Source organism: Sturnus vulgaris, chromosome 7 (genome assembly GCF_052056855.1).
Source record: "Sturnus vulgaris isolate bStuVul1 chromosome 7, bStuVul1.hap1, whole genome shotgun sequence".
Classification (NCBI taxonomy): domain Eukaryota; kingdom Metazoa; phylum Chordata; class Aves; order Passeriformes; family Sturnidae; genus Sturnus; species Sturnus vulgaris.
In genome coordinates this window covers 31343937-31365357 of record NC_142249.1, presented here as the reverse complement: position 1 = coordinate 31365357, position 21421 = coordinate 31343937, and the positions used below count along the sequence as shown (strand labels likewise).

Below are 21421 nucleotides of genomic sequence, written 5' to 3'. Positions count from 1 at the left end.
AACACCTGGGGATAACATCATAGGTTTCTCTGTTCTTAATCCCAGAGGAGCAGTGATCTCTGAGAACAACAGAATAGCCAGTTCTTACAAGTTAACATTGTTAACTTTGAACTGGCATCCCTTGATATAAAAACAGGAGTATTTACATGGAGCAGGGGAGACACAGTGCTTGCAGCCACAGCAAGGACACTCAAATTCCAGCCCTCTTATCACCCATGCAAGAACACAAATATATTCTCTTCTACCACAGAAGTCTGTAACACGCAAAGACTTAATTGCATCACGTAAAGGAGGATCTCTCAGGTCTGACATGAAGCAGTTTACAGTTCCTTCACCGGTGTAGGAGAGCATAAACTACAACAGCTGCAGACTCCCTTGCATAATTTAGTCATCTGCATTGCAGACATCTCATGGAAAATCATCCACAAATTTGGCAGGGAGGGAGGATGACAAAAGCAACTGTTTCTCCCCGTAATCACAGGTATGATTTTGCAATCATGTTGGTTGCATGTTCACTTAATAGCCACAATGGTCAGAGCAGTCAGTCCATGGCATGATCTCCATGCATAAAAATCCTCCTAAACAAAACAAAAAGCAAAACAAAACAAAAAAATGGCATCACCTTAGTAAGGATCAAGAGCTCAAAGAATTTTGCACAATCTTTTCCCTTTGGGTACTTACTCCCACCAAACCATTCATCTTCTCATCAGCAGCACTGCACATCCAGGTAAAATTCCAGATACTTAATGACATTTCAAGACGATTCTCTCTTGTAAGAGGCACATCTTCAACATCTTTAACATGATACTGAATTCAAATTTCCAACAGCTAGAAATGTGTGCACACATACACAAATCCAGACTCCACTCCTAATGCAGCATTTTTAAAAGCAGGTTTGATTCCACCAGGCATTACATTGCTTAGAGATCAGTGACAAGCAAACAGCTTTATGGCTTTACAAAAGACAAAGCCTACCAAAGGTCAGTCTGGAAAAGGTCACTCTGAGGAACTAGAAATACAAGAGAATTAGAAGGAAAACACTTAGGCAGTTTGGATTATTGCAGTCGTGGCCGCGGCTGCGTGGGCTGCACTGCTCATCCCAGAGCTCTGCAGCGACCCGGCCCTGCCATTATCACCACCTCACTGCCATCCCCAGGAACTCAGAGTGAAGGCAATCTGTGCGTGCAATGAGCTGTGCAAATCCAATCCCAGCATGGGCACACAGAAGAAAGTCTCTGCCTGTTTCCAGGAGCCCTTCAGTGTGAAGTTGTGTGTTGGGGCACAAAATCATTACAAAGTGGTCACTCTTTCTCCTGTCTGTGTGACTTGCTGAGGTGGTAGTGACCCAAACCCAGACACCATCTTGTCTTTTCAACGGTGGCATAATTTATTCCCTCCCAGTATCACTGAAACTGTGCAAGAGAAGAGTCAAAACAAGTTTCAGACAGTAGTAGTATGAGTTAAAACTATTTACTTATTTTAAAAAAATATAGTCTGATGCATTTCATAAATCAGATCAAACTGGGAAGTGAGCGTAACTGAACGTATCCTCCAGGAATGCTGTCTGCATCCATGCCTATTCACAGCTCTGGCCACCTTTAGCCAGCAACAGCCCTTGGCAGGGGAAGGCTCAGCACAGGAGGGCAAACATGGAGCAAGTCCTGCAGGCTGCCTCCATGGGATTTAAAAGACAGCAGCTCTGGTGAACTGCACAACACACGCTTCTGCCTTTATTTCTGGTCACACTGGAGCATATCTGGCTCAGGCTCAGGGAAAAGGGTGAATATTCTCTAAGGCTAACATCAGCCAGAGGCTGCTGCTTCCCAGGGATTCCTGGGAGTCAGGCAGGGAGAGAGATCTCTGTTTTATCTTGCCCTCTGTGTGTGCCCTCTGCTTCTGAGCTCACAGGGGGCTGTGGCTGAGCTGGACTTCTGAAAGCAGCCTTTGAAAAAATATACCCCATCTGCACAACACAGACTCCAGCACACATCCAGGAACAACTTCAAGGTTAATCATCATCTTTAGGTAAAATAAACTAAAACCAAAAATCACATGGTTCCTTATTTTCAATCCAAAGATGGTTTCAGCTTCCAGCTATTGGAGATTACATGCATGTATATACCAAAGCTGCAGGTATATAGACTCTCACTCAAGACTGTGCTGCAGCTGATAGAAATCAGTGTTGGGAGATGATGGTGCCTCCTACCATCCCTCTTGGGAGGGAAAAGAAGTGAAGAAAGGTGGATCAGCTGGCATTGGGAGATACGAATTACACTTCCTACACCAGCTCTGAGGAACATGGCCCTGAGTAGGTGTTGAAAATTAATCTTCCCCTATTGAAATGTGAGACAACAGCATGGTTGCCTTAAGGTGAAATTGTTGCGAGTTTATGAAAAATACCAGCAGAAAGTTTCCGTCTCAATTAAGCCAGAATTATTTCACATCCAAAAAAGATTCCCCCCCTTCTCCATTGCCAGGTGAACAACAACATTTTACCTTGAGGAGGGAAGAGAAGTTGCACTGCTTTCTCTCACACTGTCTTACCCCACTATGAAAGACTTTATGCTTTGGATTTAGCAATGAAAATGACAGAGAACGCAGGTGAGATGAAAGTGCTTTGAATGTTCAGTTCACAGAAACAGTGTAACCTGCAAATTATTTCTTAGGATACAATTTGTGTAAGACATCAGCAAAACGGATGCCACACAAAGAGACCTTCCTAAGAAAGGTACATCCCAATAAACTCAAGCTCATGGGGCAGGGGGTTAAAAGGAATGATGACATTGAATATTACTGTGATGATATTTGGAGAAGTCAAGTCTCAAGAAGAGGTACTATGCACAATGCAAAGTTTTTGTCCAAAGTCACAGCAGAAGTGGCTACCAGCTGAGATCTATTCACCTATTTAGGAGAAGTGTGCTGGCACAGCTGCCAACCACAAGCAGTCAGGACCCCAGAAGACACAGCTCCACCATCAGCACAATGCCTCAGTGTCCAAGCAATGGATTCATTTATTAGTAACTCAGAAAAATGGCATCACTTGCCAACTCACCACCTGAAAGGGCACAAGGAGCAGACAGGCAGGCAAGCAATCTTTCACTCTAGGTGTCTCTGTTCACTATTTGCCCTTTACATAAGTTCTCTACCTTTCACAGAATAAAAGTTGAAGCCATAAAGTATTTAGGAAGATAAACCTGACAATGAAAACTCCACTGGCAATGACTCAAGTAGCAGAAGTACTGTAAGGCACTTTCAAAACGAGAGCCCTGCACAGTATATTGAGCTTATCCAAGCAAGGAAATTAATTTATTTTAGAACTAATAAACCTGGAGTCTAATTCTTAAAGCTAATTCCTACTGTTACCCCATCATTAGAGACAAGCAAAGTAAACCTATAAAAATAAGTTGTGCTTCACTCCTATCAGAACTCACCACAAGAGCATTAAGGGCTTATATGTACACTAGGGCCAAGCTTGCCAGGAGGACACTCACCCAATTCACACACTCAAATGTGGATTTTTAACAGCTAATATTACCTAAGTCCTCTAAAAGACCCCTCTGAACACCTAAATAACCTACAACAAATATCCAGAGAATGAGGCCAGTGTCTCTTCAGCTGTCACCTCTCAGCTGCTCCTTGGTGCTCCAGAGCTACTCCTATGTGACAGGCTGAGTCACTTGGTAAGGACTCGTTAGGAGAGAGGGAAGGCAATAGTAATGTGAGAAATGAGGCAGCAAATCCCCAAAGAAACTAATGTTCCCTTCACACCACCTGCCACACATTCACATGAAGCTTTTTTTCTGATTAGTATAGCCTTTGCAAATGTCTTCTTTAATAGGGAAAGTAATTGCTCCCAATTGGAGGTGAGCATACAGCAATGCATTTTGAACAAACCTCCCAAATTTCACAACCCCCAAATATCCACGTTTTGTCTCCTTTCCTTCTTCCTTTATTTCTACCCTGCATTCTGCTCAACACCCACAACTGCTATGAAGTTAAGTCATTCAATGTACCCACTGTGTCCCCAGAACAGACTCGTGCCATAGAGCAAGTCAAGATCCAGCCCAAAAGGAGAGGAGCCCAAAACACCCCAAGTTTGCCACTCTCCCTGTTGTGACATGGAACCAGAGCAAGTCAAGGCTCCTCCCTTTTAGTCCTGGCATGAGCAGTAACCAGGTTGTGATTCATCAGCTTCAGCCATGATAATCTTGTCTGAGCTCTGTGCTCACCCAGTGGCAGATGGGGTTTCCTAAACTTGGGGGCCGAAAAACTGATGTTTACCACAAGCCAGGGAACACCAAAGGCAAAATCCTGCTTTCTTCATGTTAATCAAGACTTTGCAGTGCTCATATGCCTTCAATCTCAATTCCTGCAATGCTGGAGCAGCTTGCAGTCTGGCCATGGCTTGCTAGATAAAACTGCCATGCAAGGTGAAATGTTATCTTCACTTCACAGGTTGGAAACCGAGACAAATATTTAGTGACTTGGGTTGTACAAATCAAAGCAAGGCAAAGAACTAAACTTCTACATCTCCAGGCCAAGGCTATTGCTTTTATCACTGGATCATCCTTTTTTATGACCATACCCTGCTTAACGAGCACACACTGCTTCAAAGAGACAATAATCCCATACAAACTGTGTGCTCCAGTATCAGAAGACTGACAAAAAAGAGACAATGGTATCAGTCATTACTGTGTTCACCCCTTTCATTACATATCCTATCAAGTTTTACTGCACAAGATAATTATCAGGATTCTTATACTCTTCACATTCCTATTAAGTACCTCTAAAAACCCATATTGATTTTTTTTTTTTTAGATCCTTGAGAAACATGAGTGGTATTGTCATTAAAAGGAAAATCCATGTGAAGGCCTTCATTTTCCTGGTTTGCTGCATTTCCAAGAACTTCTGCTTTAATGTGTGATTAAATCTCTGTGAAAATAATTTCTGTAATCAGTTTAATGAGACAGGTCACTGCACTGGCAGGTCACTACACTGAACTGCTTACACTCCTAAAGAATTTTGGTTATATTAAAATATATGTAGTATCAAGTAACATCTTGCTTTTAAAAAACAAAGAACAAGGTCTAAGTGTCCCAGACCTCTTCTGCCTGAAATCAACAGTCAGGACTTGCTCATCTCAGTGAAGCAGATTCTGAAGCCAGGAATGTACCCATTTCTAACTGGTTTACATGAAGAATGTATCTGGTCAAGAAGCCTGCCAGGAATGCTCAGCTGAGAAGTACATGCATACAATGCACAGAAAGTTGAGCACAATTTATGCTTGTACAGGGAAGCATTTTATTATACATCCCATTAAAAATACACTAAGGCAACATTAAAATTAGGAGCCTATGGGACATAGAGAGTCAGGAAACATGATTCTGAAATTGAAGCAGATCTTTTCTCTTCAACAATCTGTCCAGACTCTTAAACAGCAGCATTCATCATCTGAGTGCCTTTACACAACAGTTCAGATTTCAGTGATGTTGGCACTGCAACAGCCCACCCTGACATCTGCACTGCTCCAGCAAAATCCCACCAGAGACAGGCACTGCCTCTGACCCACATAACAGTCCAGAAAGTTTCACTTTTTCAAGGCTTTCTCTAAGTACTCTGAAACGAGAACACTTTCCCAGGGTCTGGTATGAACAGGACTGAGCACCCTGACACATAAATGTCACCTTGTGTAGCTTCCTATGGGCTAGTACATGCACCTGCATCATGGGGACATGGCATTTGACCAGATTCCAGATGCACAACCTGCCTTATACACTACAACCTCCCAGTAATCCAGACCTGCACAGGTGCACCAAAACCAGCTTCCCAGCTACCCACTGTCTGCCTTTATCCCTGAGGCTCTACATCTGAAGGCAGATACCAAAGGCTCTCCATGTAGCCACTGAACACAGCCAACATTTTATTCTGAAAATCACAAATGTCATATATGACAGGGACAAATGAAAATTAAAGGATGTTTCCATCCACATTCAGTGCTGCTGGATGTTTGGATAACCCACAAGCCTTTAACCTCTACTGGAACAACTGCGTTGGTTGACATTTAAGAAAAGAACTCTTTGATTGAATCATGAATTAGCATGGAAAAACTTTATTTATTTAAAAAATAATTTAATTTCTTTATTTATCATGGGCTGCCAGTGTTAGGCTACTGCTGACCTGTGCTAGAAAGGCCATTTTTTTCAGGCTGCAGAGTAGATTATTCTTCAGCCTTTTCAACTTGTGGCCTTTCTGTTGATGTTGCCAACAGATATCTCAATTAGAGCTCACAGCAACATAGCTTGCTTTCAAAAGGAACCAGTGGGGATCTGAAACGGAGATTTATTTATTTATAGTCGCAAAATATAGTTTGAATAAAATAGATTTGGGTTCAGTTTGCTTCATATTTAAAGCGAGCCATGGATTCCTACATCCCAATCTCACCACGTGCAGCTGTAAGAAACAAAAACAAGGCCACTGAAACCAGTGATGGTGCACTGGCAGGGAGAGAGCCAAATTCACTATTTGGTTAGAAGCCGAGGCCTTCTTCTTGAACTGGGCTAATTGGCTGGGATTCTTAATAATGAGTTCACCAAGTCACTTAAAACCTTGGGTTTAAATGCACTGGAGGGAGGAGGGAAGGAGTGAAGAGTGTGAAAAGCTGTTTTTCAAAGCCAAATTGATAAAACCGCTCCCTGTGCAATTAAAAACCTGAACAGCTGAATAGCTGACTTTGGAAAGCAGCAACTGCATCATTTATCGGGTTGGTTTATAAAGAGAGAGAAAATATCTGAGGACAGGAAAGGAATTTCATAGACATTTCAACAACACATGAAAACTGTGGTGCACTTTATAATTTCAAGGTTTATTTTTGCACTCCCTTCCACTGGGAGGAAGCAAGCAAAGGTCTATTAGGCTGCATTTTCCCTTATATCCCTCTTTATCAATGGAGGATAAACCACAATGGCTCCAATATCCTACAAGGATATTGACATTTTTTTCTAACCTTAAGTCCTGCAATCAGCTTATATAGTCTCTGAAGGAGCCCTATGAAGAGGACTGGAAAGAACACAGATTTAACCTGAATTTAAGGTCACATACAAGGAAGAAATGTTGCAGGAAAACATTTTAATAGTTTAATCCTTTAAAAAGCAAATGCACACTCAAACTAAAAGTGGCACACTAAAAGTGGAAGCACTTTTTTCTCCTCTATTTGTTACCTCTGGCATCAATACTGGACCACAACCTTTGCTCTGGCTGATGGGGTATGAGAAAGGGCAAAACAGCCCCAAGCAAACATCAGGGGTGATTGACTACAACCACCAGTCAGCATCAGAGACTCCTCAGATTTGAGCTTGCTGAAGGTACAGGGGGAGGCTACAGCTTACAGTGACACCAGGGCATTATTCTGCATGAGGCTGCAAGAACAGGTATCCTTTAAAACGTTAGCAGTGTCACTTGTGTTAGCAAAACATAATGAAAAGTAACTTCTGTGTGTGAACAGCAGACACTTCCAGAAACCACTTCTGAGTTGACTTGAATTTCAATCCTAGACCTTAAACACATTTCAGTGGCATTTAAATGGACTTATCGGTGACTTGGTTGGGTTTATTTTGTGACTGAGACGTGACTTGGAGAAAAATACTGAGGAAAATGTAGAAAGGATAAATGTGTAGGGGGTTTATTCCTTCAACAAAACAGAGTCAGAAAGACTGCAATCCTCAAAAATTTGGCAAATATTTTGGACAGAATTATTTTTAAAATTGCATTGGACTCAGCAAACAGTTTGATGAGGAAACTGAAAACACAAACAGGGCTTTTTTTCATGATCAAGAGACTCAGGAGCATTTTAAATCCCAGCGAGTCCCCATGACACTAAAGCATTTAACAACACTTGACTGGCAGCATAACCCATATTTAGAGACATTCAGAACCCAGCTGTCATCTTGGGCATCTAAATAAATCGATCAGCTGTAGGCACAGATATCAAGAAGCACATACAGACATGGAGTATTTATCCTCCTTGCTAGCAGAAGCTTATCATAAGCAGCAAAGGTGCCTTTAGTTATGTTATAGTACAGAAATAACTTTGGTGCAATAAATCCTTTGTTATAGACCCAGAAATAGGCCTGCTAATACAACTGCTAGCTCATGTCACCAAATACTATCAATCGAAGTAAAAACACCAAATCATTTCGGAGAGAGGGCCCTTCTTTTGTTCTTTTGTACAGCACAGAAGAATCCAGTTTTTGGGTACAACAATACATTGAAAAAACACTTCAGAAGTCTGCAAGACTCCAGTCTGGATTATATGCAGGACAACACTAAGCTCACTACCAGAAACTATGAAATTTCAGCAAAATACTTAAGTAAGGAGCACAGCACTGCACACCCTTCACAGATGGCTGGGGAGGAGAGTGCCTTCAGAGCCTCACTGTTTACCTATGCTAAATATTCAGATTTATTGAACATCCTCTTAAGGGCTTTACAAAGGAGTTTCAGAAGGTTAGAAATCCTGCTCTGTGTCCCCAGTGACCTGTGAAACGAATGCAGGATGAACTCATCCTGCCCACTCACACACACTCACCCACATTGCCCAGGGCAGGCAGCAACGACCTGCAGCAGCACATCTTCTGTTTAATGGTTTTGATAAATTACTGCACAAAAGGTATGGTGTCTCTGATCCCAAGAGGTGCAAGTCACATGCTGCAGACCTTCTTGATGTGTTTAAAACACACTAGCTGCTTTCCTTGAACTTAGCTATGCAAGGCAACATTTAAAATGCTCCCACATCTTTGACTGGACTAGTAAGTGTAACTGATTGTAAATAATTACAGTGTGGTCCTCAGGGAGGATCATTAGTAGCCACAGGCATGGAGACCCAACTAGTCACATCCATCACAGTGCCTAATGGTGCAGTTCACAGGTATCACCTGGGCTGTTTAGTTCAGCTGTATTTTCAGCACTGGAGGCAGGGGGCAGATAAAAACCCCACACATCTTTTCATACTACACTCTATTAATACATTGGCCATCTGAATATGCAATTATAGCATCACTGAAATAATTCTCTTCAAGTAAAACAGCTCCACACATATGTGTGATGGTTTGGGCTGGGATAGAGTTCATTTTCTTCACAGTATCTGGTATTGAGCCATGAGTTGAATTTGTGCTGGGAACAGTGTCAATAACCCAGGGATGTTTTAGCCATTGATGAGCAGTGCTTACAGAATTCAGACCTCTTCTGCTCCTCACCCCATCCCACCACAGGAGGCAGGGAGTGCACATGAAGATGTCAAGGGGCACAATCAGGACAGCTGACCCCAAATAACCACAGGGATATGCCAGACCACGGTGTCATGCTCAGCATATAGAACTGGGGGAAGAGGGAGAGGGGGGACATTTTGAGTGATGGAGTTTGTCTTCCCAAGTCAGCATTATGTGTGACAAAGCTCTGCTTTCCTGGGAATGGTCAAGACCTGCCAGTCAATGCAAAGGACTGAACAAATTCCTTGTTTTGGTTTGCCTGTACATGGCTTTTGCTTTTCTTATTAAACTACCTTTATCCCACAAACCCATGACTTTTCTTGGCTTTACTTTTCAAACTCTCCCCCATTCCACCATGACAGAGCAGCTGTGGGGGGCTGAGCTGTGGCTGAGGCTAAACCACAACAGTGTGCCAGAAAACCTCCAAGTCACATGTATGCTGTGTGGTGACACAGGAGTTTAAGTACTTGCTAATTCCAGGCCAGTGCTGAAATCCCCTTGATCATTCTTAGTTACATAGAAGTATATCCTGTGCTATGAGCCTATTTCATAGATGTTTCAACTTTTTTTTTATTAATACATAGTTTTTAGAAAAAAGCTTCCTCAGCCTGAGCTACCAAGGTTAAAACAAGTAAGACGCTCACTGGTTTTACACTTCTTTTACTGGAATCATTTATCTCCTAATATTCATGAGGTGACACCATTAGCACATTTAAGAAGTGCTAAGAGAAGAGCTTTTAATCATGGAGATAACTGTTTATGATAGTTGTCTGTCATTAATTAGTTTGCAAGCCTCATACTCTCTGCTGAGGATGCCCAGAAAGGATTCTTACCAACACAGATCTTTTACACGTGTACAAGCCGGATTCTGCACGTAGGCATACTATTACTACCTGAATAATAAAATAAAATGCCCCAAATATTCAAGTTGCATTTAAAATGGAGTTGTTCTGGCAAGGAACACTCCTTATCCCAATTCTGAGCAGCCAGAAAACGTTATCAGAAGATTGTGACAACCCAATTAAGGCATGTGATTTGCTTTTAAAACAGCATTTGCCAAAGTACTGCTCCACATTAGTGCAGAATGCCCTTAGTACAAAATATACCTGCCTGGAAGCACCCCTACTCTCAAAATAGGTAATGCAATATTGTTACTACTAAAACTGTGTTACCTGTGTTCTTGACAATACTAAAAAAAAACCACTAAAAACTGAACAGACTCCTAGTGAGATTTAAAACTAACTTGAACTTACTATAAAATTTGATTGCAATTGTATGTATTAATCTGTTTTAAATCTGACTTCCTAAAAGAATAAATTTTGCAGGGCCAACTGTTGTTCTCTTGCCCCTCTTCCTCCTCCTGAATACATGACATGTATCCTTTGCCCATTTACAGACTCAAAAAAGGCTTTAAAGTACTACTAAATATCTGTGAACATGTTGAGAGAGAGGAGACCCTTGTCCCATGGCATTGTGCAGAGACAGAGAAAGGAGGGCAATGCAGGAGTTACATTTGTGCTTGGCAGCAGCTGCTCAGCAGGCACACAGCTGCCAGGCCATGCTGTCACTTGCACGCCAGGGTGCAGGGAAATCTGGGGAAGGAAGGATTTGGGTAACGAAGGATAACTCCTGAGCAAACCAGGCCTCATCAGTTCTGCTACTTGTGTTTTGGGTTTCAGACCAGGCGCTCATCTCCGGTCCCACTTTCATTAGTACAAATAATCCAGGGAACACAGCTACAAAACAGCAGTCAGTCCTCTGCTTCAGTGGACCAAATTCTTAGACATTTCATCAGGCAGAGGAAATTCATTATGGTATGCTTTTCAAATGAGTCTTATGAGCAGACCTTCAGAAAAGGCATTTTGGAGCTAAATCCTGCTGGCTTAAAGGGAAGCAGGATTTCAGCTTCCGTGCCAAGACCCTCAGCTGTGAGCACACAGTCTGCCTCCAGAGTCCTAACCTTTAAATCTATGCCCTTGAAAATTAACATCTCACCCAAGTATTGCTGCCAGCACAGCAGCAAGAGAAGACAGAAGCTGTGTCACACAGTGTAGCAGATTCAAGCCTGAACTGTCTATCACAGACACAAACAATTGGAAGAACCAGATATGTAGCTGAAACAAGTTACATCCACAGTGAACTAAGAGGTTAATGCACTGTTCTCTTCCACCCAACAACATACAGGAGAGCAGTATGGAACAGCTTCCTGAAGGCAACCCACCTCAAGGCATGCAAAAGATCAATTCAATGCATTCTCAGCAGAACAGTAAGTAGTATCACCACCGACTCTGCATTAGTTATCAAAAGTCCTGGGGTCTTTCTAAACTTAGGTCTAGTTTTGGCATAGTTCAGCACAATATATAATGACAATCACCCCTTACATTGCCAGAGAAACTGCAGCAGAGGAGTGAAAATGCTCAAAATGACATAGCTGCAGCCATGGACAAGAACCCAGGAGCTCACGGTTCTCCAGTTAGTTGTTCAATCAACCAGAGTTCTGTTTTGAAAGCAAACAATATTGAAGAGAAGTTGAAAATGGGAAATCATGCTGTAAAGTGATGGGTACCCAGACTACTTAAACATCATTACACTCCTCAGTTACATTTTGACTCAGCCTACAAAAAGTCCCTCTTCCAGAGGCACATCTTCATTCTAAATGTGAAGTCAGCAACTTCACAAACATTTCATGCCCTGTGTATTTAACAAACACCACAAACAAGAAAAGCCTGGATTTTTGAGTTCATGGTTCTGTGAAACTTCCATGGAAAAACATCACTGATTTTGCTAGCAAGCATTTGGCTCAGAGTACAGAAGAGAAAACAAACTCACATGGTGCATGGAACATCACTAGCACAGATGAATGATCTTTTATAAACTTGTCGAAGTCCTCATCAGTCAGGTGATAAACTACATTTTCTTCATCTGCCCAAGGAGTCTCTGGAGCCTGTGGCTGAGGTGCCTGTGGGCTGCAAGACAAACAGACACAGCTTAAAGGCAGCTCTCTGGTGCTAAGCAGTCATCTTGGCAAGTCAAACTATAAGGAACCACTTTGTGCAGATGTTCACACACATGTCTGACACACCAACCCTACTGAACAGCTTCCATAATTTTACCCATCCAGAATTCACAGGCACTGAAACACAGATAAACCTGGAGGAGGAACAAAAAAATCTGCAAGAAGCTCCTGAGGACAGATCAGCAATGGAAGGGGATGGAGCGAGGAGATAACCAGACTGCTTGGTTATTACATTATAGAAATAAAATGCATTTCCTATTACTCTTTTACCCTCCTCAGCAGGATGCTCCCTTTCTCACAGCATCCCCACTTTGTAGTTCACAGGAGTCATTGCAAATGAAAGAAAAAAGCAGTGAGCAGAAACAGCCAATTTAACCCGTCACCTTGGATACTGACAGCGTGATTAGGGCCGGCAGAGAAAGGAGGAGCAGTGTTGGGACCATGAGCCAGCTACACACACCATTTCCCCAAGAATACATGGCTTTACCCTGAACAGCTCTTGTGAGCCAGGGAAGCATCATTATGCCCTCACTCAGCAGTGGGCTTGCAGGCCTAACTCAGCAGAGATACTCAGCTGCATGCTTCACCTAAAAGGCAAATGATGTGTTCTACCAACTTCACTATGATTGCACCTGAGTCCAACTGTCTTTGATGGGTCAGAGCCACAGAGACTGCTCAAAGACACAGTGGCAAGTCTGGAAACTGAACCTAAGCTCCTCTGAAGCTCATCATCCCAATAAATTGTTTTTGGCTTTTATTAATGTACATTAAAGAGAGAATTTGGCAGCTGTGAACTAAACTATGCTAATTGACATTTAATTTATTAAAGCAGTGCTCACAGAAAAGACACCCAAACATACGAACATTGGGAGCCAGACTTTGAAGCTATTTTTGTCAGTTGCCGTAACGAATTCCAAAACACCCCCCAAAATTCCCCAAATTCTTTGGCAAAGTATGGGTCTGGATGTGACCCCATCTCTGCTGAAAGCAGTTTTACTATCTTTGATTAAAACATATTATTGTGTTAGCTGCCTGGAACAAGGAATGGCAAACAGATGATAACTCATTTATCCTGCCTTACTCATTTCTAGGCTCAAAGCCTAGTTTGATAAAAAAAGCAGTAGAGATACACAGATTCAGATAGCAAATTCTGTTGATGTAAGCAATGGGAGTGATCCAAGAATATTAAGCAATCCGTGCAGAACTGTGATGCACACCTTTGCTGCTGCTTCTGTGATAAACAAACCAAGAAGCAAACAGCAAAGTAAAAGGTCAGAGCTGCATCTGGCCAAGCAGTCCAGAGAGCAATAATCTCCAATTGTCCTGGCAGAATGAAGGCTTTCCAGCAAACACCATGGCACTTAATGGATTTGGGAGCTGTGTTGAGCAGGAAGGGCATGATGAACACGGACACAGTGCCTGCAATGCACTGGGAGAACACGGTGTTTAGCAGGGCCTGGCATGACCTATTTCAGTCAAGAATTAGTAAAGCAGGGCACAAGATGTTTATTCAAATGGTAAATTTATAATTTAAAATACTGTGCATGCTAATGAGTCTACACAGGAGGTAGTAATAAACACCTCAAGGCCTGGAGAAAGCACCAAGCAAAATTTAAAATGTCATTTAACACTGAGACAAGGCACACCCAACACTTGATTAGGATAATGGAAGTCCATAAGAGTTATCAGAAGCTAATTCAATTGAGAGCACAGAACAAGTTCTTGATTTAACGGAGTAGCTGATGCTAAGGAAGGGCCTGAGGGGAATCTATAAAAACAGCAAAACAAACTAAGCAGCTATTGAAGGCAGCAAGAAGCTGCTGGGCTTGCCTACCACTCAGGCTGTGTATCAGATTTAACAAAAAAGTGGCATGTACAAGATAGCATCTCTACTGTGTTGCATTAAGGCTGTATGATGGTTCATCTCTATCATCTCATGAAAACATCTGAATATCCGTAACATAGTAGCCAGTGCCTTTTAGGAAGATAAGAAAGGTGAAGTATCTGTAATACTGATGCATTAGCACACTTCAGCCTAAGAAAGAACCACCTCTAATAAGTAGTAAAAAAAAAAAAAAAAAAAAAAAAAAAAGTGTTGGAGCCCTCCAAACTATTAGTTCTTGTCCTGAGAGGAAAAAGCATGGACAATTATTTAAATAATTCTAACTTTCATTAAGTTATATCATGTTCTCCCCCACAAATGAGCCTAAGATCACTCACTTTCAGCACTTTACCAGTAATATTTAGAGGGGGAAAAAAAAGAAGAGGGAGAGGGAAAACAGCTGCTTTTTCTGCAGCGTGCACTTATTGTCCACACAAAATGGGCCATTTCATACATCTCAATGTCTGTTGGATTTGCTTTCAAGGCTCTACAATGACAGCACATGCATGCACAGTATAAATATGCATTGGTTTTCCCTACCACAGCATCGGCATGCCCTGGTCCTCGGAGTAACATTTTGTACAAAAGCAACCTTTCAATATTTTAATATTGGGCTATTCGGAAAGCCAGTACACCCTGCAGCTATCTCATTGCACTCCTTGGCTTTCCTAAAGCCCCTGCCATACCATTTTGACTATCTGTACTGTAGATTCTTCACAATAGTATAATATTATGTATATAGCATGTTTATCCTATATGTGGCTTTATTAATAATTTATCATAATTTAAGCATCAATTACTGGCAAAATATAAGTACACATAACTACTAAATGTGGTTTCCTTAAAAGTTGTACTTATTACACAAAACAGGGGCACAAGGCTATTGCTCAGATCATCTTTTGGGCAACTAATAAGCATGCACTAAGCGAGGACAAACAGCTGTCTTTAGCTCTGGACTGCTGAAGTATCAGCCAAAGTCCACAGTGGCTTGTTAGCAGAGATTATCATTGGAAAGAGCTTGCAGCTGTTCTGCTTTGCCTCCAGTAGCTGTGTTCACTTGCTGTCACAGCACTGATATAAAGGTACTGCATATTGCAGGGATTATCTGGATATTATGTGGGCAGACAGAGGAAAAAAACACCCCAAACAGCTAATGTTTCCCATATGGTAGCCAAGAGATAACCACATCCTTGCAGAATTGAAAAGCATAACAAAGTGCAGGTGATGAAGCCATATCCTTGCTCCAAGGGCTGATCATCTCCTTCAAGTTGCTGGAGTTGTCATCTTGATCACTCACATTTTAAGGCCTAATTGACTACATGAGGCTAAATGACACTGGCTGAATTCCCCCTGTTTGAGCCACTGGGCAGTACTTGCTTGCAGTGCTTGTAGCTCTTGATGCTAACAGGATGCTGCTCTCACTTCATTTGTGGGTTCCAAATCCTGAAGCACTCAGCCTCCTGCTGCTGGAGACCCTGGGCTACCTGCAACCATATGCACATGCCCAGCACAGCCCCACTGTACACCAAAATACATTTATTCTGAGCCAATTTTGCTAAGAAGTACTATTACAATAGCTTACAACAGTCTGTTCTTTCGCATGTGTTTGTTTCCTTTCATTAGCTTCATTTCAGTATTGTTTCCACCACTGCAACAAACAAGGGAGGGTTACAAAGAAGACACCATGCCCAAGAGCCTGGTCTCACTGCAAATGAGATTTCTCCATCACCAGATTATCTCAGCTCTCTCCAGCTACTCCATCAGCTTCACGGACCACGTGGGGAATTGCACCAATTGAAGAGCAGCTATACACACACACACACACACACTTTTCCTGTGTGTCTCTGAACTGCTAGTCCCACAGGCTCATTCAGCTCCTAAAATGTCTATGACTGCAAATAGCTTTCTTTGTGTAGAACAAGGTGCTTTCTACAATTTCACATCATGACAGCAAACAGAGATGTTGTAAAAATGACTACCTATCCAGGGTGCCTTGATCTTCAGTTTGTCACTGCAAGACACTTTAAAGTCTTCAGCTAAAGGCTGATGAACCAACAAGAACTGCACACTTGGTATATACATTTTTAATAACACAACAGAAGTCAAACCTTTTGCAAGGTACTAAGTTCAAGCACCCAAGATCACTGGAAATTTAAGCTGGCATTTTTAACAATGCTGAGATCTGTGTATCTGCATTTATTTTAGTCCACAGTCAGTCTCCTATTACAGACAAAATGCAATAGTGAAATGCAAGGCATGCATGCTAAAAACCAAACATTAGTCAATCTCTCCATATGAGTTTAGCTGATCTCAGTGGAATAGTTTTGTTTGCTCTTTTGAGCAGAGGGAAGGAGGGAGAGATGCCTGTTCCTAAACCATTACATTCTGTAAATAATGAAGAGTATATAAAAGGTGGAGTGCATGAAGTTCAATGCCTTACTTTTTCAGCCATTCTGCGATATCTGCTGCTGTTGCACCAAAGTTCTCAAAGTTGAACAGGAACTTTCCTTTCCTGTTAAAGCAACAAAACAAGGTTCAGTCCTTGCCCTAAAAGATAAAAACACACAATTATATAAGAGTTCATGATTTCTAAAATAGTAGCAAAATATAACCGACTCAAAATAGCAGATTGTAGGATATCCCCGGACATTGAATTCTTCCTTTATCCTTTCAAATTCAGCAGAGTAAACATTCATCCCCGCAAGAACCTGGAAAAACAGAGCATAATCTTACTGATTCTTACAATTCAGCAGGAACATTACATTTGTTTGAAGATCTAAGTAAAACCCACTTCAATCTGGGCAGATTCTGATTTCATGCATATAGCAAGTAAGGGGCTCTCTGTAAAAGGCACTGAATTTTTTCTGATTTTGTGCAAGGGGGAATAGAACAGTACTTGAGTCTAATTCAGAGAAAACACACATCAGTCACCATATCACTTCCTCACTGCTCTGCAAGCATCTCTGCTTCTTTTTATTCACCCACTAACAGAAATACCTAAAGGGAATCTCTCAATTGCAGCACTTGTGCTCTTCTTTGCTTATTTGGATTTTAAGCTACAACTAGATTTTTTCTTCCTCTGCAAGGATAAAAAAAGAGAGTTCTTAGTTAATATCCAAATATTAAACAGGACACCTGAAATTCTACCCTCAGCTCTCTAGTTTTCACTCTAGCAATGAACTTGTCTATGTCTAACCAACTTGTCAATGTCTAACCAACCACAAGCACTGGCATTATCCCAGTTCCAAAATGCACTTACTGAATGGCAAGGGGAAATCAGCATGACTTTGATGTGAAAATAAAACGTGCCCTATTTCCATGAGCTCAGGAAATAGCACATGGCATTTTATATGCTTTAAATACGTTAACTTAGGTAGGGCAGGGTATAATGAGAGTTAAGAATTAACCTTGTTCTATAGTCTTCAAAAAGAGAGGCACAGAAGCACAGTAGCTTTTCAGACTAGCACATAAAACAAAAACTCTCTCCCCCCCACTCCTCACCTCTGTCCCAACCTGTCCTCATCTCAACAGTCCTTGAGCTCCAGGTTCAGGGCTCCTGTGACTTATACTGTGCCCTGTCCAAATGTCTTCCAAATATTTCTGACATGAAAACTGGAAGATGGGATTGATTCCAAGTTTTTGTGGGTGTGCAATTCACACAGAGGTGATTCTGCTGTCAAACCTGGACCCAGCAAGTTGCTGAGATATCACTTCCTGATTAACTTAGTTTAATGGCATTGACGGCTTAAATCATTTTAGCAGCAGGGTCTTAATTCAACCCCCTCCTCCTTTGCTCTCCAAAAACAGGATTTTCTCCTTCTAGCTGAAATACCACATCAGAATTTAATACCACGTTCCTGACTGCAGCAAACTGCACAGACCAACCAAATGTGCTCAGAGCCAGCATGAAATAAATCTTAAAGCAGAAAATCCTCATTTGAAGGTCAACCGTTCCTAAGAATGTGCTGGAAAGTCACAAAAAGATACTTTGTTTTCTCTTCCCTACCCTAAGAAGGGCTAAATTGAACAGAGGAGAGTACAGAAGTAAGGTTTATACTTGCTGGCCAAGTCTTCCACTCTGAATTTTCCTTGTAGTTCTAATAACCAGGTTGACTTAATTCATATGAGATCACCTAGACTCAATTCTCCCCTCTCATCCTCCACATCACGACCTAAAAGGCAGGTAAATGCAACAGAATCAAGACAGAATGGCTGCTTTAAAAAGCAAGAATCAGTTGTTAGCTAATTTCCTAACTAACAAAAGCCTACCAGATTCCATATTTGCTGTGAACTTTCAGAGGATTTCCTATTATTTCAATGGTCATTCCTGGCCATATCAGACAATTTCACTGTGTCCATCTAATGATGATTGATTAAAGTCAATAACTTGGATTCATTCTAGTGTTCACTACATTATATGAAGCGTATTTAGCAAAAAGCTTATTACAACACGATTTGTTTTAATGACAAGAGTAACAGCTTTAGCTGGCCAATAATCACAAAATTATGAAATATCAGGCTGCCAGAGACCATCAAAACACACCTACTGCCCAAAGCCAGGGTCCTCCTGCCAGTCGTTTGGCAAATTTGCTTTTAGCAAATGACTGAATGACCCCAACTTCAATTTAGGTCCATTACCTCCTGTAATAGCCATTGCAGAAACAAAGATCAGTTTATTCCTTTCACCTCTGCAGTGCCACTTGACATATTTCAACACTTATCTGCTCTCCAACAAGCTACCTATAATCTAAACCAACTCTGAACCTTTCCTAGCTGCCCAAGAATTTGGAGCTTCTGACCATTCCTATTGTAACCCCCTACCTTGATTCTCAGTTTTCTTGATGGGATTGCTCCAAAAGGGTACCTTACAGCACCAAAAAAAAAAAATTTAAAAAGGAAAAAACAAAAAAAAAAAAAAGCCAAAAAACCACAAGCACCAAAAGAGGAAAGCACTTCAGCATATTCTCAAGTTGGTCTTTACTGAGCAGAACATTCTGGCACATTCACAAAGTTTGTGGACATTAGGGAGATGATGAATGGTTTGCTAATATCCAAGATCCCCCTTGCTCTGGGGCCATAGTGACAGTCACTCACCAGAGCCCAGCCAACCCTCTAACCACAGGAATCTTTCCTGCCAAGGATAAAATAAGTCCACTTCTGATTTGGAACACTTTTCCCTTCAGCACTAGGTGCAACAGAATTGTAAGATATAACCATAATATAAATTAAAAGTGCCTCCCTGCCTTCCTCTCAGTAATAGCACTGGGACAAGAAACAACCAGTCCCAAGGGAACACAGTGACCAGTGACAGGTACACTTCACCCTTTCACTTTTATGACCTCTTCAATAGGCAATACTGTATTTAATTTTCCTGCTATGGAACAGCAATAATCACTTTTGAGCCTGGCATATCCTGACAGCTAATAATGACAGGTCAGATTAAAAGGCCAAATCTTCAGCTCATCCAAACCACTCATAAACTTTGCAGCAAGGTCTGATCTGGAGGTCAACATCACTCTAAGGCACTCCATGAATAATTTCTGATGGGTACAGCACAGTTAACTTTAGAAATAGCGAGATGTGTACACATCCCACTCAGGAAGTTAATTGGGTCCAATTCTGACAAACAGACTGATTTTTTGTGAAAAGCATGGGTGGCAGTGGCATAACTGGACTATCCTCTGAACTGATACTGCACTACAACACTTCACTGCAAAAAACTGCATCTCAGCCCTGTCACTCAGCTGTGCAGGATTAGCCTGGATCTATAGAAATTACTGCCAAGTGAGGAAGGAAATACTCAAACCAGAATAGATCTAGAGTTTAAATTCTCTGGTCTGAATTTAATAAATGCACATGGACAAGGAAGGGATAACTGTAGGAGGACAGAGCGCTCTGCAGCATGCCTTCTCTCTGGCACTATCTCTATAGGTGATGCTTTACATTCCTAATCCCTCTCACCCCACACTCCACAATGCACTCCCATACAAAACTTTGTTGGGATGGGACAATCTTCCCAAAGTGCCTTCCCAAAGGCTGCAGCACATGCTCCTCTGAGGGGTGATGGCCTTAGAGTGCTGCCTGGCTGGACAAAAACATTCTTGAAAATATCTTCTAAGGCTTGTGCTGTGTCCTAAATAAATTAGAACAATTCCCATGCATTTCAGCCCTAAGCAAACAAGGATTTAGAGAAAACACTTCTGAAAACAACTGGTTTGGAGAATGTTGGGCAGTCTGACAGCACTACATGGTCATGAAAAGGAATGGCCAGAGCTGCCCTGGCAATGAACTGCAGTGTTTCATCTTTTCCTCACAAGGAAACCTGTAAACACAACAGTGAATGATCCTACAGGTAGGACCAGAGCAAATTCTGCTACAGCCATGAAACAGCAATCCTATTTCTTTGTCCTTCATGTACTACTATTGGCATCATATAAATCATACGTTAAGCACATTATAAAACCTCAACTAGACAAGTGCCTTTGACTAGCTTAGAGAGATCAATACACCTTATAGGGACAAAGGGGTAACTAAATTACTGTGAATGCTGTACTCTATTAGAGCCAAAACTTACTTTCATATTAATGTCACATCAATGCTAACTTTGACAGAGCTACAGTTAAACTGTAAGATTCTACTAATGCTGAGTGGCTGGAGGGTGAGCAGTAGCTTATGGGAGGGGGATTTCCCTCTCATAACACTGTGATTCTCCAGTAAAAAAGTGTATTATTAACTGCAATAAGGGCATCCATCCCTGACCCTGCTATGAAATATCAGGTCAAAAAGCTGATCCAACTCATTAAGGCAAACATTCTTTTCTTTACCAAAATGAGCCCAAAAGGCCTACAAACTGACAAATTAGAGGCTAAATGTAAATCTACATAGTGTCAGAGTCTGTATCTCCATGGAAAAAACTGCAGTGGATCTAAAGGGCAAGGGAGTTCACATCTCATTGTCTAAAGTTTTAGAAGAATAAAAACCAAGAGAGAATCCTGAAGAGATCCGATACAAAGTCACTTATTTCTCTTTTGTTTCATCTTTCTTAAAAATTGATAATTTTGATAAATATCTGTCAGTTTATATACTTTAAAAAAAAAAAGTGTTAAAATGATTTTTGAAATGTCATATAAATCTCATCGTCTCACTTACATATTTACCCTTGAGTTCTGTGGCTGCCTGCTGATAAGATGGCATCATTCTCTTACAAACACCACACCCTGATAAAAAACAAATTGTGTAAGTAATATGCCAACAACTCTA

The 21421-nt window shown here is 41.4% G+C and overlaps 1 protein-coding gene across 1 annotated transcript in view; it reads right to left on the bottom strand.

The window, feature by feature from the left end:
* PDIA5 (protein disulfide isomerase family A member 5) overlaps positions 1-21421 on the bottom strand; it is a 97505-nt gene that overhangs the window by 36362 nt on the left and 39722 nt on the right. The window contains exons 8-11 of the mRNA XM_014871768.2: positions 21311-21378; positions 16778-16869; positions 16602-16673; positions 12093-12229 (exon numbers count right to left, since the gene is read on the bottom strand). Coding sequence (XP_014727254.2) covers positions 12093-12229; positions 16602-16673; positions 16778-16869; positions 21311-21378 — 369 coding nt within the window. The remainder of the gene's footprint in view (positions 1-12092; positions 12230-16601; positions 16674-16777; positions 16870-21310; positions 21379-21421) is intronic.